Source organism: Sinocyclocheilus rhinocerous, unplaced genomic scaffold (genome assembly GCF_001515625.1).
Source record: "Sinocyclocheilus rhinocerous isolate Xijiao unplaced genomic scaffold, SAMN03320098_v1.1 scaffold3131, whole genome shotgun sequence".
Lineage (NCBI taxonomy): Eukaryota > Metazoa > Chordata > Actinopteri > Cypriniformes > Cyprinidae > Sinocyclocheilus > Sinocyclocheilus rhinocerous.
Window position 1 is genome coordinate 175,122 of NW_015651495.1, and position 23,824 is coordinate 198,945.

Below are 23,824 nucleotides of genomic sequence, written 5' to 3' on the forward strand. Positions count from 1 at the left end.
AGATGGAGAATTAGATGTGCAGTCATTAGGCTAATTGCGGAGTTCATGAAATAGAGCCTGAAAGAACAGCACCTCTTTATAGGCACAAACAACAGTTTTAATGAATGACGTACAAACTGAAACATGGTTCGTGTTTGATTTGTTTTAAACTTTGAAGCTATAAGGTCAGTAAATATCTAGTTAAAACATGGTGGAACATCTTGGTCAGATCCATGATGAAATATCCGTCAGTGACGTCTCTTTAGAGTTGTGAAAAACAGCCATAGAGTGAGCTACTGCAGAAAAAAAGTGCATACCCCAAGTTATATAAAGCAGGGGAAAAGTTGGAAAGATTCAGCCTATAGGGCAGCAACTAATGCTAGTGTTTCAGTTTAATAATAATTTTTGCTAAGATTTAAAAAAAGATTTAAAAAAAAAAAAAAAAAAGATGAGGAAAAAAGTTTTCAATTGCCAGTCAAATGGTGTAACAGAAACCTAAAATAACAAATATAAATTGTATGAATGCATAATTTAATGCTATACAGAGGTCTATAAACATTGTAATATAATTAGGATTAGGCCATGATCCTGGATTCTTGCTGAACCAACATCAGAGCGTAACAATTGCTGCATCTCGCTGTGTTCTACTCACAGTGAAGGGAAAATATTCTATGGTGCGGCTAAATGGTGCTGAATATTGGGATCATAACACCTAGTCCTATCATGCAAACTGCAGGCAGCTTTTTAAATCAGAAAATGTCAAATGACTAAATTATAAATATTAGCTAAAAAGAAAGCACAAACTGTATTAACCATTACAAAAGTGTTAAAGGGGTCATGAACTGCCTTTTTTATTATTTTGTTCAGTTCTCTGATGTCTACTTATAATGTTATCAAAAAATTGTAATGTTCATTAAAAATAAACTTCATCAACTCTTTCCTAATGTTGGGATCAGAAGGGAGGCAATGCAAAAACTGTGTTTTTCCACAGCTTGGCACTGCAAAACATTTTGTTGCCATCTTTATTGTTTGGTTTCTGTGTAGACCTGCGTTTGCCTCTTGTTATTCATCTACATGCGCGAATCGGTGGGCGCGAATTTATGTATATGGCCTAAACAGGCAGTGATGTAGAAGTGGGTGTTGATCTTCTTCTGCGGAGGCGGTGTTTAGCCACACTATTACGTCATAAAGTGACACATTCCCCAACCTGCCCTTTTGGCAGATTGGCTTCAATATAAGCTGTTTTTAGACTAACGAGAATGTTTTGAGTTCTGAAACTTACAGGATGTTTTTATAGTACAATGATCTCTTATATGTCAAAAGATCAAGGGAATTTTTTTTTTCTCAGCTCATGACCCCTTTAACCTTTACAAGATATAACGTTCTACAGGAACACACATTCTGAACAAATTAAAGGGTTAGTTCACCCAAAAATGAAAATTAGCCCATAAATTACTCACCCTCAAGTCATCCTAGGTGTATATGACTTTCTTCTTTCAGACGAATCCAGTCGGAGTTATATTAAAAATGGTCTTTGATCTTTCAAGCTGTTTAATGCCACTCAGCGGGTGTTGCATGCATCAGTCCAAAAGAAGTGAAATAAAAAGAGCCCATCCATAAAAAAAAGTGTCTCACACAGCTCCGGGGGGTGAACAAAGGCCTCCTGTAGCGAATCAATGCGTTTTTGTAAGAAAAATGTCCATATTCAAAACGTAACAATCACTTTAATGTAGCTTGCGCCAACAGTGTCACTAATTAGAAGTACAATCCGAGGATTTACAAAGAAAAATGTTAGAGGATTTCGATATAAGCCAAGAGGAGACTGGTTTTCCTTTGCTAAAGTAAGGAAACTTTGCTTCCTTTGCTCCCGTTAACAAACGTTGGTTTTCACGAGACTCACATGCGCATGCGCAGCGCTGACCTCATAGGTCATTCCCCCGGAACTGCTTCAGTGTACAACAGTGAGCGCAAGCAACATTAAAGTGATTATTACGTTTTGAATATGGATATTTTTCTTACAAAAACGCATCGATTCGCTACAGAAGACACGGAGCCGTGTGAGACAATTTTTAATATAACTCCAACTGGATTCGTCTGAAAGAAGAAAGTCATATACACCTAGGATGGCTCTGGGGTGAGTAAAAGACAGACTAATTTTCATTTTTGGGTGAACTAACCCTTTAACATTACTGTCTTCAGGGATGTTTTTTTTTCCATATTTATATACATTTCTGTATTATTTGACCTAAGAAGTATGACCCACATTAATAGCAAAATTGCCTTAAACTTACTCAACAAACTGCAAAAAGATGCATTTCCAAAAGCATTTATGCATTTGAATGCATGGATTGTTACTGACAACACTTAGCATCTAAGCCAAAGTCCAAAATTAACACTCACCAAGTGCCAAATGAGAGTAAAAATCAGCACTAGCGAGTATTTGAAACGCTGTAATACACCAGTTGGTGCAATTATCAAATCTCAAAAGCTTCAGTTTTATATATATTCATCTATATCTATATATATATATATATCTGACACGCTACATGTTTCAGAGTGAAGCGCAGCACTGTGTTCTTTTACATGCAAGCAGCTCATGATCCGATGTTTTCAGTATCTCGGAGCAGCCTGTTTCATAGTAAACACTGCTACAATTAATATTATTGGTAATATTAGTAGTGGTAAATACTCATTTTTTACTTTACAGTACAATATTATTATTGCTATAGTAATATTTTTATTTATTAGAAATAGGGCTGGTTTCGATTTTTTTGCACAGCCCTAATTAGAAAACTTCAGTAGGCAGAGGGGTGGTTCCGGCCTTCTTCTTTTTTGTCCTTCACAGATCACATGCCTTTGTCATTTATTTTAAAGGAACTTTTTTTTTTTTAATAAGAATAGAACTAAAATGATTTCAACTAAAAATGGTTAATTTAAAACCTACATTTTATAATAAAACTGACAAAATCCATCCATGAATAGTTCATTAAAATTAATATTTTAGTCAAAATGATTGCTTTGACTTGCTTTCTTTTGGTTGGCTTGTACAAGCTTTTTGGCACTTCAGTGTATTTAAAGTTTAATTGCAACTCGCAGTTAGGACAAGCTGTTTTGCAAAATGGAAATACTTAAATGAGTTTGAATTAATAAGACAAAACAGTTAAGTTATGCACTGAAGAAACCTCTCAAATACATTAAACCGTATAAGCAATCTGTCAAAGCACCTGAATCTGTCGGCAACCACATGATATTCAATACTAAGCTAACTGTTTTCATATTAAATTTTTATTGATTTTATCAAATACTTGTTGCAGTGGTACGGTTCACAAAAGCTTGTTTTTCATAACTACTCCCTGCATGGATTTGATCATGCATTCCAGTTAAGTGTCCTGAATCACCTAATAATCTCTTCAGCCAGGGAATGGCCCTCTCAGGGGGTCTCCAGAGAGCTGACTCTTAAAATCAGAATCTGTTTCAAGGGTTACGTTTGATTCACACATCTTGGAGTCGGTCCTTCAGTAATTACGGGTTGATCGGCTCAAACACCCTCGCTCAGTAACCACTGATGAAACTGCCATAGTCTGGACTGCAGTCGGCAAATAAATTAAGTTCTTAGAGGTATGTGTGTGAGCGTGAACGTATGAACGTACACAGCGCAGCTGCCATCTACCCAAGAGGCTTTGGTGATCAAAGTGACACGAGGAAGGCTTTTTCAGATGAGATGTGGGACGTCTCAGGACGCACATACTTGCATACTTATACACAGGCAGGCTGATGGACAAACACACACAAAAAGAGATGCTCACAGACACACACAGAACACACTACTTGGATAACATTAGCTTTCCAAATGACTATGAGTTGTTGAATTGACTGTAAACAAGACTTTAATATAAAAAAGACCTCTATATTAATTACACAAATAATATCTTGATAGAACCATTTATACAATTAATATATTTTAATGAACAAATTTTGAATTAAAATTCAATTAAAATGTACATTGTAATTTATTCCTGTGATGCCAAACCTGAATTTTCAGTAGCTATTACATCACATGATCCTTCAAAAATCACTCTAATATGCTGATTTGATGCTCAAGAAACATTTTTTTTTATCAATGTTAAAAAAAAATACTGCTTAATATATTTGTTGCAACTGTGATACAATTTTTAAGATTTTTGATGAATAGAAATTTATTTAAAATAGATTTTTTTAATAACATTAAGAACTCTTTAGTCACTTCTGATCAATTTAATGTGTCCTTAATGGATAAAATTATTAATGTTTAAAAACATTCTAACTGGCCCCAAACTTTTGAAAGGCAGGGTATATACATAAGTATTTACATCCTATAATATATACTATATATAATATTATAATACATATATGTACAGCTACAGTCGCCGTTTTGAGCAGTCCATGATCGGACTACCTTTTATTTTTTTAATAACGGATGGAATGCCAGCAATATTTGAACCACCAACTGTTATTTTATCCAGAATGTTGGCAAAAAGGTCTAAATTCATACTGAAGGTGCACCAGGCAGCACAAGAAGAAATTTTGCTTTAGTTACAGTTTTCAAGGTCAAAATAAATGAGGAGAAACATTGTGAAAATAAATAATAGACTGCATTCCCAGATATTTATATCCAGACAGGATTTCTCTGAGGACCCGAGTTAGCCGAAAAACATTAGGTGATTTGCTCCATACATTTAGTTTTTTTGAGGTTGTGCAAGAAACACACAGACATGTTCAATGCAGATGAGAAATAAGTCACAAAGTAAACAAGTTCTCTGAGAAAACTAGTCCTATCGGTGTAGACCTAACACCACATATACCATTATTTAAAAAAAATCATATCAACAGTTGTACAAATACACACCTTAAATATCAGGTGTTTGACAGAGCTATAACCTTGAGTGCTGTGAGCTGATGATTGGAGATCTCCATCTAAACAATGTTTTATTTATTTTCTAACGGTTCGTCCTGCTCTTATATTTTTCCCCTTTATCCAGTCATCTCACAAACACATGCAACCAACCACGCGTGTCTAATACTTAAAAAAAAAAAAGTAGATTTAATCCTGTAGATCAATGGCATAGCAACAATAGCGGGAGATTTCTACCTGAACATCGTTTTATAAGAGGATGGGGAAGGCACCCCGGAAGTGGTAGGGCTCGGCTTATAATAAAACGAACGAGATATTTTTCCCGGATTCTGCTTTCAATCACAGCTTTACTTTCTTCTGGAAAAGAAAATTGGAATACAACAGTGCACTTTCCTTCTGGCAAATCCTGTGTCAGATATGAATCATCTTCCCATTTTGGGGAGAAAAAAAAAAAAGAGAGAAAAGTGTCACGGAGAGGGAGACAGAGTCAAGAAACACTGGATAAAGCTGCCATGACTATGTCGAAGATTTCATCTCGGCGAATATTTGTGATAACTGTGATTGTTGTGCACTTGCAATTCAAATATGGCAATTTAACATGAATACAGAAATGCCATGAAAAGCACTTCAAATAAATTAACAAAGTACAAACGTCTCTGAAGTGCTTTGGGGTGCGTGTGCACCATCTATGGTTGTCCATGCCGCTCTCAAAAAGTATAATCAAACCGTTAAATGGCATTCGCTTTTTCCATCATAGTGGAAAAAATTGCATAAAAAAATAAATAATGCATACAAATTGAATAAACTTGAGAATAAAAGAAAAATACACTAAATTTAAAATAATACAATTTTAGATTAATAGAAAGTAGACTCAAATATTTTAAATATTTGTAAATATGTTAACATTATTATTCATGTTATACACTCTCATATTTGTTCACAAAAGAAAATCATATATTTTTTTGATGTATGATTCAATGTTCAATGTGAATAAAGTACTTCTTCATAAGGTGTATGTGTAATTAAGCGTCCGCTGTGTGCAAACGTCACGAAAGAAACAAACAGAAAAATTGGTTAACCTCAGTTATTTGAATGACAATTCAGCATCAGCCAAAATATCAAGGTCGTGACGGCTCAAGCAGCGATGACTCACCTGTGTCTTCCCCAGCAGCTTATATGCCAGTTGAACTTTGGTGTAGTGAGAAACATCAAAGTGTTTGCAGGTTTTGGACAGCGCCACATCTAGCTGTTCCTGCACAGACGAGCATGAAATCAGCGAGATCAGCAAAGGAAGTTCAATGGCATAATTTGAGTGCATATGGAAAGCAGACACAGTCAAAAAGAACTTAGAAGCCTTGTTTTATGGTGCTGAAATGTACAATTACCACAAATGAATGAGGGCCATAATAATCAATGGTTTAAATCACTGATGATACTGAACGCACAACTTCATTTTGAGCTCAAAGATAAGCATTCACATTCTTAATGAGTTGGGACGTGCGCTGCTACAGAAATAGAAAAGTGGCGTGAATCATTGTAATTTTGGTAGCAGCGCTCTTTGTTGGCACAGGCGCCGTGCTATTCGCTAAAGCATGTGATGAGACAGTGAACGAGATAAAAAGATGGGGAGGAAGGGAAAAGAAAGAGTGAGAGACAGATATTAAAAGAGAAACATGAAAGAATAGGGAAAAAGAGCAAGTTAATGAGTAAAGGAGTTGTATGCCAGGGCTGGACGCCATCCAATTACATTTGTCACACAGAAATCTCTGCATAATATAGCAGATAACACAAACAGCACTGCTGGGGAAACTGTGTGTGTGTGTGTGTGTGTGTGTGTGGGACTGTGTGTTTTGTGGCAGTATAAGCTTGAACGAAGCTACCAAGTCTTGAAAGACAGCAATTTATTTAATAAAACACAGTCCATCTGCCTCTGGGCTTGAGAGACCAAACGCTGGCAGACTGACACCCTAAGCGCCACTGTTAGACATACAAACGCATGGTCAAGTGTTCCTTCCGATCTGTTTAATTCATATAATGTTGAGGAACTACATCAGGGCAACTACTGTTGTTAAATCTGTCAAGGGTGCGTGAGTGTTTCTGAAGGGAATAGGGTGATCTGAGATTGAATGTCTGATACGATGAAGAAGTTGTTCACCATCCTAGATTCTCGTCCTTTGCCTAAGGACAAAAACGAAAAAGAAGTCACATACCTCGATTTGCTCCAGAGTGTCTTGCAGTTTGGAATTCAACTCACTGAGGAAGAAAAAAAAAAAAAGAGAGACAAGGGAGGCGAACAGTGAATAGGAATACAAAACAACAGAAATGTTGGTTCATTGTGAAGCACGAATAACCATTGTATTCTGTTTGCAGAGTAACACAAACCACCAAAAACATTATACCAACATGTTGGGAGGAAAAACAGCTAGCTTTCTCAGAGAAATGGGCCATCGGAGCGAGAGAGCACTAAACAACACAAAACCAGCCTCACAGACGGTGACATTTCTGTGGAAAAAAACAGGCACTGACATTTGAAAAACAGGGGTGTATTTTTACCGAGCGTGGCTTCTTGCTTATCTTGTGCAGCTGGAACAAGACTGATGTGTGTTGTTAGTGTCGAGAGGGGCGTGCTAAACTAGTCAGTGGATTTTCTGAATGAGGGAGGAAAAAAAATGACTAGTCTGTCTTACGAAAGCCAAGAATAATAAGGCTGTTTTAGGGTCACGTCAATCACACACCAATCAGATGTCTTTCTTGGGGAACTCAACAGTAAAGCTGCCTTTCCACTATCTCCAACATTCATGTACGTTTGTCACATTTCGGCCCTAATTGTAGTCGCACAGTGGAACTTTCAAACTGGTCATGAAGCAGCCGTTACCCTGTTTAATCACCATGATAAATTGAATGAATAATGAATGTATAAATATATCCACACAAAACAAATGACCGCCAATATGTTTGAAAGAAATGCATGTAGGTTTTTTTAGAGCTAATTAATGCAAATAAATGGTAATAAAATGATTCTTTTGAACATAATTATTCATAAGTGCATATTTTACAGAAAGAGTGTTTAAGGATTAACGGTTTAGTGTAATATTGGTAATTCTCACATAACATTCAGTTTTAATTTGAATACATTACATCCGGTCTGACTGTCATGTATGGTCTAGAAGCAAAATGTTCAATCTTCTCGATAAACAACACTTATGGTCAGAACTCCTATACTGAGATACTGAAAAGGTGGCTTAAGGAATTTTTCTGTTTGCTCATTTGAGACAGTATTTTAGATTTGTGCTTGCCCTACCAACAATTTCACTAAATAAATAAATAATAAACATTTATACTTGCTAAAGGTCTTGTTTAAAAAACAAATAAATAAATAAATAATAAACATTTATACTTGCTAAAGGTCTTGTTTAAAAAACAAATAAATAAATAAATAATAAACATTTATACTTGCTAAAGGTCTTGTTTAAAAAACAAATAAATAAATAATAAGCATTTATACTTGCTAAAGGTCTTGTTTAAAAAACAAATAAATAAATAATAAGCATTTATACTTGCTAAAGGTCTTGTTTAAAAAACAAATAAATAAATAATAAGCATTTATACTTGCTAAAGGTCTTGTTTAAAAAACAAATAAATAAATAATAAACATTTATACTTGCTAAAGGTCTTGTTTAAAAAACAAATAAATAAATAATAAACATTTATACTTGCTAAAGGTCTTGTTTAAAAAACAAATAAATAAATAATAAACATTTATACTTGCTAAAGGTCTTGTTTAAAAAACAAATAAATAAATAATAAACATTTATACTTGCTAAAGGTCTTGTTTAAAAAACAAATAAATAAATAATAAGCATTTATACTTGCTAAAGGTCTTGTTTAAAAAACAAATAAATAAATAATAAGCATTTATACTTGCTAAAGGTCTTGTTTAAAAAACAAATAAATAAATAATAAGCATTTATACTTGCTAAAGGTCTTGTTTAAAAAACAAATAAATAAATAATAAACATTTATACTTGCTAAAGGTCTTGTTTAAAAAACAAATAAATAAATAATAAACATTTATACTTGCTAAAGGTCTTGTTTAAAAAACAAATAAATAAATAATAAACATTTATACTTGCTAAAGGTCTTGTTTAAAAAACAAATAAATAAATAATAAACATTTATACTTGCTAAAGGTCTTGTTTAAAAAGTGTGTTCTTGTCTTAGGACAACTTTGATAAACTTTTTTGATCCACTTTAAATGTTGACTACTGTATATACACCTGTATATATTTTATATTTACTTTAAATTATTAGATTTTATTTATTATACATTTTAAACCTTTTTTCATGAAATGACCAATCTAAGAAATTCAGAATGTGGACAAGCAGAATTTGCAACCAAATGTTTATGTTTGTAGGGCCTAAAAATACATTTACATGATCAAAAAACTCAGTTAAGTTAAAAATGTCAAACTAAAAAAGAGCTTGTGCATTATATAATAATATCGCTCACAGAAGAGCACCTTAAATCTGACAGTAAATGTTGAATACAGTGGATTTGTTACACAAGTGCTGCTTTGATGGCAGTATTAGCAGTGCTTTAAATGGAATGGGCCAGTAACATCTCTAAATGTATCCATTTAAAGCACTGCCAGCAAAAATACTAAAGCTTAAAAAAAATTAGAGTAAAAAAAAAATCTGACACATCTGATCCCATTAGTGTCTAAAAAAGCAACCCATACAGCCCTCTACGGACACCTTGGCAATTGAATCGCCATTGGCTAGTAAATTTTTTAGTTTACTCGCCAGACTGATAAGTAGATAAACATACGCAATGGAAGAAAGTAGGCTCTGTTTCTCATTCATTTTTGTTTGTATGTACGGATTTAATTTAGATTATATTTAGTCTTTTGCCTACAAAGTGTTTGTACTTAGCGGCAAGAAAACTGATTCGCTGTCAAGGCAACCAGTATTGAGAACGCCCACTAGCAACCTCATCGCCAGCCCCTGGCGACATGCATCAAAAGTCGCTGCTAGTGTGAACGGGGCTTCATAGTGTTTCCGGTACGTTAAATACAGGTGCGTTGCACATCCATTCAGATGAACTGAAAAACAGCACAGATCGCTTGACGGAGTGTAAAACTCTGAAGCGCTCAGTCAGAGAGTGTTCGGCGAGTGAAAATATATCTGAGCTAAACTTATACTTAGCCTCCAACTCACACACTGGCGAGTAAAATCTGAGAATTTATTAGCAATTGGCTAATATTAGACATCATTTAGTCGCCCAGAGTAAGATTTAGTCGCATATGCGAGTGATTTACTCGCAATGTAGAGGGTTGCCATAGGGCTGCTATGAGGAACCAGCTGAGACTTGGAGCAACATGATACTAGCAGCAACTTTGCCGGTGGCCACGCATAATCATGATCTGACAATTAAGAACAACTGTATTTTATTTCACAAGCTAACTCAGCTTGACATGAGGGATTGCCTGGCCCCTGTGGGACAATGTTTTTGAAAGATTAGACGGAATGCATAAAACTTTAATTAAACTGCCTCTTCCTTTTCCTCATCCTTCCCTTTTTCCTTCTCTTTGAAGGCACTGGATGCAAAAAGAAGTGTTCCAGAAAACTGTTCCAATAAATGCTCTAATTTTGCCACAATGCATGACTCTTGGCATGAGGAACCCCCACGTATACCACCGCCCAGCTGGTGTGCAACAACAGGAGGTGTTACAATATGCAGCGTTCTATTTATGTTGTTGTAAAAAAAAAAAAATGGCAGGAGAGGATGTGACCTTTTCGTGAAAAAGCTGATGCCGTTTGACAAATGATTTTGAGTGCTGGTGTCCTAGACGAGTTCTTGCAAAGGCTGATGGGAGAATGCAGAAGTCCTTTAGTCTGCCTCAATACATCACAGTGGGCTCTGACTCAATGTGGGTCCCCCTTTTACTTCAGGGCCCTTAGAGGAAACCCAGCATCACTTCGAGCTGATCAATTACTTCCGACTCGCAGCTCCGTCACCATTGTGCCTCTCTGAACCTCGCCGTTTCCTTTCGGGAAGGCCATGCGAAATCACATTTTAATGAGCTTTCACGATAGGATCCATTGCACCATAAAAACATTTCCATTCAAACAATCTCTTATCATTATCATGCCATTAGGCATGAAATCGCAAAGAGGAAAGACCAAGACTTTTTTTTCCCCCCATTTCAGTTTTGGAACATAAATCCTTTGCTAATAGCATGTGGCCAGTGGGTGTTAGATGTGATTAAATTAAAGGATGTAGCTGGATTTTTAAAAGTGTTTTTAAAAGTTGAGTGTGCTAGGCTGTAAAACCACACCGCTGGGCACTTTTGCGGCTCGTGTCTCTCTCCAATTAACTCTGCTTTCTTGCACCTGAGCGAGCAGACAACTGAAGTATCCATTACTGGTAGAATAAGCATCGATATATCGTCCATAACTAGCTGCAGGAAAAGCAATTGCTTGAAAAAGTCTTGAAGATGTCCTCAAAATCCAAAACAGGTTTATCTGTGAAATTCTGTAAACTGAAGGAGTTTTTAAGATGAAGCAACATGTGAATCACAATTTCTTCATGTTGCAACAGCACATAGTTCATGCCAAGAAAGCAACTGATGGACATCTGCTTTGACTTTACAGCTGTCATATCTCAAGAAACCAAATTTCTCTTGATCTTTTGAGATAAGTATTTGACGTAGGAACAAATTCTGTAACCATCAGAACTTGAAACTTCCCATCCAAACAAAGTGACTGGTTCTGAACTTCTGTAACTAGTATTATACAGGTGAATATAATGTATATCTGTACATGTAAAATGTCAAGCGGACCATCAGAACTTGACCCAGGCTTTGCAAAAAAGGTTGCTGCTTAATGATACGGTAATTAATAACTACACTGAACGCCACATCAAACCTGGTTCCCATATGAATTGGTCATTTCACAAAAGGAGACACAGGTCTGAAATCTGAGTATATTAAAATCTTAGAATTTCAATCTCAAAGGCAAGAAATAAAGTTTTACTTAAAAGTAAGGAAATAACCAAGTGACATTTCACTCCGTGATATTAACCACAGGTTTTCGTAGACTCCCTAAACTCAGACATGGAGTAGGTCCCTTCTGAAACTCCCGTGCTCAGATTCAAGCAGCATTCTCCCACAGTGACATCAATACCTGCCTGCACAGCTTAGAATCTCAATGCATCCAATTATACATCTTATCACTTTTCCCTGCAGGGATCGAAATGAGCAAACCACAGTGCTATCACTATAAAATCGTGAGATTCCATCAAACATACTTTTATTAACAAGGGTTGTGGCTCTTGAATAGTACTCTACTCTCCTGAAAGAGTGTGATGAATTGTAAAACAGGTGGATGAATTTGCAGTCAAAAGGAATGTTTTAGTGGTTCAACTGGCAGTGGCTCAATCCAGATGCACACAGCTTTATTAAAGTCAAAGGACATAACCTGCACAAAAGTTCAAGAGGAGAGATGATGATTTGTAGTTGAATCCTGAGCAAAGACCTGAAGAGCACTATCAGATTCATACAATTTCGGGCACAAAACAAACAAATGGGGAAAAAAAAAAATAATAATAATTTGCCATCTACCATACTGGACCATACTGACCAAACCAAACTCGGACCATTTGAAACTTACAGGTAAGGCGATGGTCTCAAACCGTCCTCTTAAATCAGAGGTCCCCAACCACCGGGTCGTGACCCACTACCGGGCCGTGGAAGAATTGCTACCGGGTCACAAGAACGTTCTGGGAAAAATGTGTAGGCCTATAGATATAACACTCTGTTATTTATTTGTTAATGATTGTTCGAATTATTCTGTATTTTCATTGTATGCGATTGATATGGAGTAGAAATTTGACAATTTCATGTTAACTAAATAAATGAAAGATTGCTCTGATCGGTCACATATTAGGAGTTAAACGGATCGCAGTTGATCCGTAATACGTACGGATAAGACCCAACCGTTCGGCACGCACGTGATTCGCAGATTAATTTGGCAATTTATACGTACAAGCAATTTTAAACCACAAGAAGAAGAAACGAAAGAGAGCTCAATTCGTTACTCACGCACTGTTCTCGCACACAATCAAAGCGCGCACAAGCATAGAGACGCGTTTCAGACAGCGCGGAAATACAGAGTTGCGTGTATACATACATATAAATATATATATATATATGACAAATTAAGAGCTGAATTAACATTACTTTATATTCTGAAATGTAAAATAAATATTTAATGAAATGAATATAAAACATCAATTTGTAAATGCACCAGTGTGCAGGCATTTTTTGTGTTTTATACATAAGGTAAGATACAGTAAGAACATGAACAAAATGAAACAAAGTAAAACAAATTGACAAATACAATAAAAAAAATATACAAATGAAATGAAATAAACAGTGCTGTCATTTTTCCATGAAGTTCTACTAACATTACTGTTCAGGTAAGTAATAGCATACAAAAGAAATCTAAAAGTAATCAAATGTAAATGAACACTGCATAGTTTTCAGTGTATGTATTGATAGATTAATGCTTATTAAAGCTATGTAATTCAGATTAAGAGCTGTGAGTGATTTTCTCTTTGCATTTTGATGGCGCAAGCGCCAGTCTGTCACTTTAAGACAATATATTGACACACATCGGATTTTCTCCCAACTGTTCTCCTCCACTTAAGACATAATAAAACAGCCACAGGACTAAAGTGTAAGCAGATGTTTGAATGTTTAGTTTTCTATCATAATTAAACAGGGCTTTCATGTTGCGCGTGCTGAAGCTCCTCCGCGTGAGCGCGATCTCGCTTCTGAATTGCGAATAGCAAAAATGCATCATAGACAAAAGCTGGTGACTCTGGTGAGATAGAATTTGCAAGATAATGTGTATATATAGCAATAATAAATGTATGTGTGTTTTCTTAATTTCTCCAGTACCGATAGCAGAACCGTTAACGTCAGAGCTTATCGATACTCCGGTCTTTCATAATTTAGCCCCGGGACCGATTAAATACCGGGTTTCGGTACCCATCCCTACGGTCCGTGGTGTAAAAAAGGTTGGAGACCCCTGTCTTAAATGATCTAAAACTAGTGCTGCATCTATAAATTCTATCTGCATCCCAGCTCATGATGCTAAGCAGATGTTTGTAAATTAGGGGGAAAATTACAGCCCTTCATTCTCACACTTCTGTCTAAATTTCAAGAAACTTTCAACCTGACTTGTGAGTAATGCAGAGGCTGACGTCACACTTCCCGTAGACAGCCGTTTTCACCTACCTCACTGCTTGTTGGAGACTAATTGGCTAAAAAAAAAAAAAGCATAAGGCAAGGTGGAAAAACAACATGACAAAACACATGGCTGATACATCCTGAAAAATACATCACTGCCAGAGTGTTAAAACCCCAGTACGCCAAGCCGAAAATGCCTTTGATATTCACTGGGTATCAGAGTAACGCACAAACATATGAGAGCACATTATGCATCATTACATAAACAAGTAAATGAGGAGGGAGAGCAAGTGGCCAATCAGCTCTATATTGTCTCTGGCTCACATATATCACAGCTATGCTTTTATCAAGACAGCCTGGCTTCCCAAACGTTCCTGCTGCAGGTCTTATTACTTCTGCTGCAGAAATGACAGTGCCTTATGGAGTGTGGTCTGTCTATCTGTCTATCTATCTATCGATTTATCCAATCTCACCTAATAAATGTAAGGGGCCAGAGTCTAAGATTCGACAGGGAAAATGGGACCGGTTCCTTTTTTTAAATCACAACTCTTTCAGTGCAGGCTTTTGTGACTGTGCAGCTTTCTGGATCCAAAAACTGAAATGCACAAACAAGGGCAGGGTCCAAAAATAACACTTGCCAATGGCTAAATGGGAGTAAACATTTCGCGAGTCAATAAAATGGAGCTATTCTCCTTTATTAACTTTATTAGGAAATGCTACAATGCAAGAGAAAAGCTATAAAATATCACCTCCATTTTCCCCTCCATATAGCATTGTGGGAAAAATTAAATAAATAAAATAAAATAATGTCATAATACATGGCTACTAATGAAAAAAGATAATTTTTCAAAACAAAAAGATCATTTTTACAGCCAGATATGTAGTTATGGCATCTACCAAGAGGACCATACTATCCAAACTGACCTCAGTACCTCATTAGCTGGTCAGACAATTTGAAAAATGAATTTTCATTCCATTCTCCCTTCAAAGAGAGAGCTTTTAAACAGAAGGAAATCACACTGGGCAGGTTTCCATGCACTTGCATGGATATCAATGCATGCAGAGCAGACTGGAGGCTGATCAGATAGCAAAACCTTCCTGTGCCAGCTTAAACAGAGCAGCAATGCACAGTCACAAAAAGAGAGGGAGAGCTAAAGACTGGTGAACAATTGCTAGTATCCTTTACATGAGCGACAAAAATATCACCTCCATTTTCCCCTCCATATAGCATTGTGGGAAAAATTAAATAAATAAAATAAAATAATGTCATAATACATGGCTACTAATGAAAAAAGATAATTTTTCTAAACAAAAAGATCATTTTTACAGCCAGATATGTAGTTATGGCATCTACCAAGAGGACTATACTATCCAAACTGACCTCAGTACCTCATTAGCTGGTCAGACAATTTGAAAAATGAATTTTCATTCCATTCTCCCTTCAAAGAGAGAGCTTTTAAACAGAAGGAAATCACACTGGGCAGGTTTCCATGCACTTGCATGGATATCAATGCATGCAGAGCAGACTGGAGGCTGATCAGATAGCAAAACCTTCCTGTGCCAGCTTAAACAGAGCAGCAATGCACAGTCACAAAAAGAGAGGGAGAGCTAAAGACTGGTGAACAATTGCTAGTATCCTTTACATGAGCGACACTGACTGCATCCTCTCTGTCTGTTAAGCCACATCCTAATGAGATAAAGACATTCCATTAGTGTGGGTCGTGATATATCAATCACTGGACAGCAAACAGGGGCATTTGTTCCTCACCATCATACTCGCTGATGAATCTTCACAGCTTAAGAACACTATCCTTCAACACAGATTGCAGACTGTTGTACGCCACAATGAGAACATCTTGTGTAATAAAAGCTATGTAAAGTAATTAGGAGACAGCATGACTATGAATTTATATTGATATTTTTAGAACATACAATAATTTATGTTCCCAAAGAGTTGAAGTGAAAAAGACTTTGTCAGAGGAAAGAAAAAACTCAAAGAGTGTAAGAGTGGGTGTTACAATTTGCTGTAAAAGTACCTTTCTCTATTGACAGCCATTCAGATGTGGCTTGCAAAAAAATCATAATAAACAAAAAGTTTATTGATGCTTTGGTACTATTTTCACAAGTAAGTGATTTTTCAACAATTGTTGTTTATAACTGACTACAAAAGTTTTTTCATGGCACCTAATAGATTTTGCATCTATACATACTCGTAATTTCACATTATTTAAGTAATGTCTTTTATAATGCCCATTCAAGAAGCCCATTAGAGACATCAAAGAGGTGGGCATGCGCCCTGTCAAAGATAGAATCATGTGACCCATCAAAGCAGTGGGCATCAGAGGGAGGCAGCCAGAGAGCAGGGAACTGCTGTTTCAAATAAACTCTGAGACATCATTATACAGTATGCCATGTGATAAACAGTGGCCTTACCTTGGCAGTGGCTGTCAAATTAAATGTAACTCAGCAAATCTGAAAAGGTCGACTATACTGTAGTATAAATTCAGTTATAGTATATTGAACATGAACAACATTTTTTTTCCGACGGCTAAATCTGTAGGCTATGCAGTACAACAATAACAGAAAATGGCATTACTGTATACATTAGAGCAGTAAGTACATGCTTCACAACTTTTACAGTATCATTCACAATGCTGACTCTTTTATACTGTCAGAATTTGCACAAAATCTCATGGAAAGTTCATTGTTATTTTGATAACACACTGGCTCGATATTACAAGGATTATAAAAAAAAAATTGTTTGGGAAAAAAAATTGCATGTTTTGAAAAACATATAGGACAAAGCATTAATAAACCTGTTTATTAAGACTTTTTTTGCAAGCAACACCTGAATGGCTGTCAGCAAAAAATGATCCTGTATGGATATGGACTGTATACAACCCTACAGAGACTGTTTTAAATGAATGGCTATGTTACAAATGTAATCAGTTTGTGAAAAGAGTACTAAAACGATTTAAAAATGCAGTTCAGAAATTCAAATAAATTCCATCATATTTATCATCATATAGTGAACTTCAGGATCTGGATCTGTCACCAATCCAGTCAGCGGTTTTCCACCCACCTTATACAGTTGTAGTGTTTGAAAGTGCTGGCAGCCTTCTGGCATTCTAAACACAGCTGGATGGCGCCTGGATAGTCCTCTTCCTGTAAAATTAAACACTCCATTTTACCTGAATATCTGTCGACATTTTTACAGGGCTAAACTAGAACAACTAAGCTAACAGTTTAGTGAGTACGTTAGATTTCTATCATTACCCTCATGATGACAGAACAATCTCATATTACATATGACATTTATATGTGACCCTGGACCACAAAACCAGTCATAAGGGTCAATTTTTCGAAATTGAGATTTATACATCATCTGAAAGCTGAATGATCTTTACAAAATCGATCATTTTGACCCATACAATGTATTTTTGGCTATTGCTACTAATATACCCCAGCGACTTAAGACTGGTTTTGTGGTCCAGGATCACATATTTAGAAGACATAAACAGACTAAACACCACAATTAGTGAGTGTGAGAGACAATCTCAGTCCAAAGCATCTTCGTCCAGCTAATACATGTTCAGTTGTTTGCAAGTTATCTTTTAAATATGAGGTGTATTTTTTGTGTACTGCACATTTGGACAGATTTCTGTGCCAACTTACCTCCAGCATTTCACTCAGTCGAACATCAGTTCTTTGCTGCAAAAAAAAGCAAAGAGAAGAAGGACAGAGTGTCTGTGAAACTGGGCAGAAGGAAATTAACATGCACAGAGGACAGAAACTCTCTGTTTAGCCATTAACAATGTTGATGAAGTGATTACCAGAGTCTTTATGGTCCTCAAAGACTTCAACAATCCTGTCAACAGCTGTCGTCGTCTCTGATTGGCTAACAGCCCAAGACTGGCTTCAGTGAAGCCTTCTTTAGCAGCATGAAGCTGCCTGAAAGCAGAATTAAAGTATTTGTGCCTATTCTACTGCTCACCGAAACTTTAAGCAATAGTTGGCCTAAGAATGAAAACATTTACTAATTTCTGCGTGTTGTTCTAAACCTGTTTGACTTTTCCTTTCAAAGAATACAAAAATACAAGGACTGTTTTCCATGTTCTTTTTCAAAGAATTACAATGTGTGGGGATTGAAGCATCAAAAGGACAAAAACATTAGCATATTACTATAAGTAGTCCATACAACTTGTGTGCCATATTCTAATTCTTCTGAAGTCACAAGATAAGAGAAATAAGAGAAATGTAAGCTGTTATTCACAGAAAACCTCAACATTATCTCTGCAGTACAGTATTCTCCCATAGCAAACTGTGGCAGCAGTAAACTCTTTCGTAGGCCTGTCACGATAACAACTTTTTGTTGTGCGATATATTGCCCCAGAAATAATTGCGATAAGCGATATTATTGTCATTTTTTAATGTAACAGCATAATAATGCAAGAAGGCCTACACACTTCCAAATGACAACAAACTTTTAATTTTTAAGAATATTTAGATCATGAAAATTAGGTATCAAAATACTAGATACCTTAAAAAAACGGAATAAATAGTAAATAAACATTTTTTAACAAAAAGTGCAAAGTAGCAAGAAAAAAAGAAAAATGCACAAATAACTTGTATGGAGATTTTTCCATCTACAGATTTTTTCCTGACCTTTTCTCTGTAAATTAAGGGTGCACACTATTGCTGAAAAACACAATCACTACTCAGCAGTCAGATGTCCGCATGCACAAAGGCACAGATCCCTAAACAAGACCATATCTGCAGATGAAACTTTGTTTGTAGAAGCATTTTTTAAATTTGAACTAGCACCTCATGACTACACAACGTTATGTACGAGAAGCTGCAAAAAACACAGGCGCAAGTGGAATGTACAAAACATGGTGACATTAATTATTAAGTAAATATAATGGGCGATATATTGCATCACCAAAAATTATTGAGGTCATGTACATATATTATATATAAGTCGCTATATTGATTATTGCGACAGGCCTAGAAACCAGAAGCCAATTTTACAAAAAAAAAATCATAATAGGTTTCTTAAAATAAATTCTACGAAGTCTACAGATTTTTCCCTGACCTTCTTTTCTCTGTAAATTAAGGGTGCACACTATTGCTGAAAAACACAATCCCTACTTAGCAGTCAGATGTCCGTATGCACAAAGACAGATCCCTAAACAAGAGCATATCTGCAGATGAAACTTTGTTTGTAGAAGCATTTTTTACATTTGAACTAGCACCTCATGACTACACCACGTTATGTACGAGAAGCTGCAAAAGACACAGGCGCAAGTGGAATGTACAAAACATGGTGACATTCATTTTTAAGTAAATATAATGTGCGATATATTGCGTCACCAAAAATTATTGAGGTCATGGACATATATTGCGCGATAAGTCGATATATTGATTATTGCGACAGGCCTACTCTTTCGTTCTTCATATTTCTGTCAATCAGAAATCAGTTATAACTGTCAATCAGAACTAATTGTATTATAGTATATCATACACATTATTACCTATAGTAAACATAACATTTTAGTATATTATATTACAACATAAAAATGTTAGTAACGAGTTCTAGAAGCATTAAATACATTTAGCATAAATATTGCATTGTCCTGCTGTGGGACACTTCCTTAAGATTTAATTTTGTGCTTAATTTTCTCTCAATTTCCATACACTGCGACCATGCATTTGTCATTCTTGAAAGTTCATGAGGGAAGTGAAGATGTTAAATTCATGAAGAAATTATAAATTTCATTCTTGTCTGAAGGATTTGTTCTGATTGATCTAGCTCACAAGTTCAACTCGCTGATAAAACTCAAATGACTGATGTAAATCTCTTGCATGTCTGTTTCTCACACAAAGCTAACATACGACTTCAGAAGCCTTGGAGCATAGTGCACGAGTCGTTCGGACCATTTTTTGATAATTTTATGCACTTGTTTTCTTTTTGAAACATGAAAACTTTTGTCCACATTTAAGTCAATTTTCTCTTTTTTTTTTTTGTCCCACTGAAGAAAACAAGTCAGCTTTGAACAACATATGGGTGAAAAATGATAACACAGCTTTCATTTATTAGCTGTACTATTCCTTTAAACCTGATTTTCAAAAGCTCTCTGACCTTCGAGCATTAGTGCAGATGACTGCAGCCAGCTGCAAGTTGGTCTGCAGAGATGTCACTCTCTCGAGCTCCTACAACACAACAATGATTTTCAAGTTTTATGACAGAGTTTATCCAAAACATTAGGCAAGCACTACTTTGGTATCCTTTGAAGTAGACAAGACAAATGAGACAATGGCTATGACCTTCCTTCCATATAGCAGGAAATTACCTCTCACAGATAACTGCGATTCTAACCTCTATGCTTAATGGGTTCAGACCAGAGATGTTCTCTTCTATTAGGCTATATTTTTCAGGCCCGTTATGAACAATGAAGCTAGAGAGATGATAATGGTGACAAGGTTTTTAGTATAGGAATGAGAAAAGCAGCACAATGAGAAAGAACATGCACCCTTAGCCCACACCGACATGAACTAACAGACAGTTGAAGTTCAGGGCTTTTTGCAATGTTTTTCTCATGCAAGGCCCCCTCTTCACAGCATTCTCGGTTTTGAAGAGCGCAGCTGTCACAGCCTGAGGTGAGCTCACACTGAGTGACCCAGTCATTCGACGCACATTAGGTCTGGCCAACAAAGAGCCAGCGTTCAGCACTGAAACATCATCTCAGTGTCACGTTAAAGATAATTATTTGGCCAAAGAATACGAGGTGGAAAAAAACTGATTCCACAGAGAAAGCTGCAGAAACAGAGGCTCCTTATGCAAAGCATCACAAGGAGAACCGTTCATTCATCAGAAGGCTATCAAATACCCCGGAAGAGTCCTGAAAGGCTTCTGGGAGATGAACAGACCGCAATGAGCTTTAAGTTGGGTGCCTGGAGAACATCCTGCAGACTAAAGTACCATATAATGGATGACAGCACAAACAAGAATACAGTCTACTGTCTACTGACAAACACATGGAAGGCGTGAGGGTGTCTTTGCTGAGGAAACACAGGCTGGTCGTTTAGCCAGGCATCTGCAGAATAAATCTGTGTGATTTATTCAGCAGAATCTCTGTCTCTGTGAGACGGAGAGCTTTTGAAGTGCCCTTGGAGTTGCCCTCGAACAGGAAGCTGAACCCAGCCATAGCCCCGCTGAGTCATAGGGTCCTTAAGGGATCCAGTGGGCTTCGGAGCTCAAACAAGAGTGACTCGCTGCCTCCACATACACACTGCAGCCAAACATGGTTGTCACTGTCCTGTTCTGAGAACTAAATCCCATTCTGTACACAAAAATGTGTTTAGTCCAAACACATTCTACAATTAAATTCACTCACAAACAGAATTAAATATAACCAAGACCAGTAGCGTGTTTAGGCCCCACGCAATTTTTAGGGGGGCCCCTGCGGAACGCGATTTCTACCAAGGGGGCCCCCCAGGGACCGCTTGCTTAGAGCCCCCAAAACTCTAAACATGCCCTTGACCAAGACATATAACTGCCAATGTCAATCACTGCAATTCTGGAAGTAATTAATGCCCTGAAAACTTTCCCCAACAGCAGCATTTTTGATCATTTTCACAAAAGTTTAATGGCACCCAGAATATATTGTTGTATGAATATCTGAACATGCAATATGTCAAAACAAAGAACAGAGCTTCCGCTTAAAAAAAAAAAAAAGTTTTATTCTAGCTTCATGCAATCTTATTTGATCAACACTTGAATGAGTGTAAGTTTCATTAAAAAAGCAACATTTTGAACAAAAAGCTGAGAAAATCAGATTCAGGATCAGATTCAGAACGATGATCAAAACACAGCTAGAATAGACCGCTTCCATCAACACATTCAGAGCTTGCACGGTCCTATACCACTTCCTGGATCGTCAGTTCATTCAGTAACATTAGGCAGTTTTGATTTATATGCCGTTTAATGCTTGATGATCGCGTTATTTTACATATGCATCTGCTTACATATGTAATCACTTGTTTCTGCTGCTTCTTAGTTTTTTATCCAGATGTTCAATACTCTTTCAGAAGATGTGTACTGTACACCAGTGAAAACACGGAAAGCCGGAAAATTCCTTCAATGGCGGGGAAACGTTATCTTGTTATTGATGGAAAATTCTGTCAATGGCAGGGAAGGAGTTAATCAGTATTTTGTTTTCCCAGAATTACACAAGCAATTTCAACTTAATTTATCTTGTTTATTTGTATTTTGTTTATTTGTTTATTTTAATAGGAATCCAAGCAATTCCTGAGGATGAAAGATTTCCCATGCAGATTTCACAACGAGTTTAAGTTGCTCACGCTAACTCACTGTATTGACCAACAGAAAGCTGCTTGGTTTGAAAGTCTTCAGCACGAGCTGTGCTTCATTCATCGCTTCACTATTAATAAACACTGGACATTTTTGCTAATGAAAATTCACTAACGTGAACACTTTTAGTCAGGGGTAGCACCATGTTTTTGACAGGAATGAAAACGAGGCTGTGAGGGAAGTTCAGTGTGTTCACTGGATTGTACTGTTCTTCAACAACATGCCAATTGTTCAGCTGACTAAACATCTTCCCAAATAACCTTTCAGAAAACACAAACTTGACAAAAAAAGTTTTGAAAAGTGTGAGTTTTAAAAATCACATGTGATCTAGGACCTAGCACATGCCATTGTAAAGACTGTAAAGGGCTTTTCAAAAAAAGGATAATCTTTATAATGATAACTGTAACTTTACATTTTTAATAACTGCTCAGGGACGCGGGAAGTAGGGGTGCTGGGGGGGCTGCAGCACCCCCTGTTTTCACAGGGTTGCAAATGCAACGCCAAATTTGTTCATTTAAAATGTATTCAGTTTTATCATTTAATAATTTATTTGTAATAATCTCTGAAATGTAAATTGTAGGTGGGCTATAATAAACCCACGCTTATCTTTATAAACATGATTAATTTTACTTGTGATGTTTTCTATATGGGATGATTAGCCTAATCCTCATGAACACGTGACGCTGGCGCGTCGTTTCAGACATGAACTATACAGAATGCGAACAAGATTAAATTTAATACAAGGAGATAATGGCGCAAAAGCGAATTTCCGATTTTTTTAAATGCCCAATGCTTACTCATCTGGCATTGCTTCATGTTCACGGAGACATTTTGGACAGCGTAAACATTCAAGACATGATGAAAGAATTCGTCCGCTCCTCTGCTGAGCGCAAATCCACGTTCGGGGTTATTTAAGGTAGGCACTTTTCATTTTTATTTTAATTTCACTGTGCAGGTCATTTTATTGTAAACGACAATGGAAACAACAGCCCAATGACTTTTCTTTGAAGGCTTAATTTATTCTCCGTACACCCGTGCATTGTATTATGACTGCAAACAGTAGGCTATCGATAATTTAAGAAATGTGATATGCAGTCAAATTTCCCAGTATGTATGCCACTTAAACGAGTGTTCATATCGACGCGCTTGTAGTTCACCCAACACGGACACACACAGCACCCCCAACCGAAAACATCTTCCCGCGCCCCTGGTTTGTACTGAAAAAACAAATTCACTTAAAAAATACGAATAAAGTGACATTTATTTCACATTACATTTATTTAGTTACATTAGTCCACACAACAAGAACATCATTCAGCATTATGT

At 36.5% G+C, this 23,824-nt stretch overlaps 1 protein-coding gene across 1 annotated transcript in view; it reads right to left on the bottom strand.

The window, feature by feature from the left end:
* LOC107712924 (syndetin-like) overlaps positions 1–23,824 on the bottom strand; it is a 158,439-nt gene that overhangs the window by 101,391 nt on the left and 33,224 nt on the right. Inside the window, exons 6-11 of the mRNA XM_016518325.1 lie at positions 20,267–20,337; positions 17,958–18,075; positions 17,800–17,835; positions 17,207–17,289; positions 7,081–7,123; positions 6,024–6,122 (exon numbers count right to left, since the gene is read on the bottom strand). Coding sequence (XP_016373811.1) covers positions 6,024–6,122; positions 7,081–7,123; positions 17,207–17,289; positions 17,800–17,835; positions 17,958–18,075; positions 20,267–20,337 — 450 coding nt within the window. The remainder of the gene's footprint in view (positions 1–6,023; positions 6,123–7,080; positions 7,124–17,206; positions 17,290–17,799; positions 17,836–17,957; positions 18,076–20,266; positions 20,338–23,824) is intronic.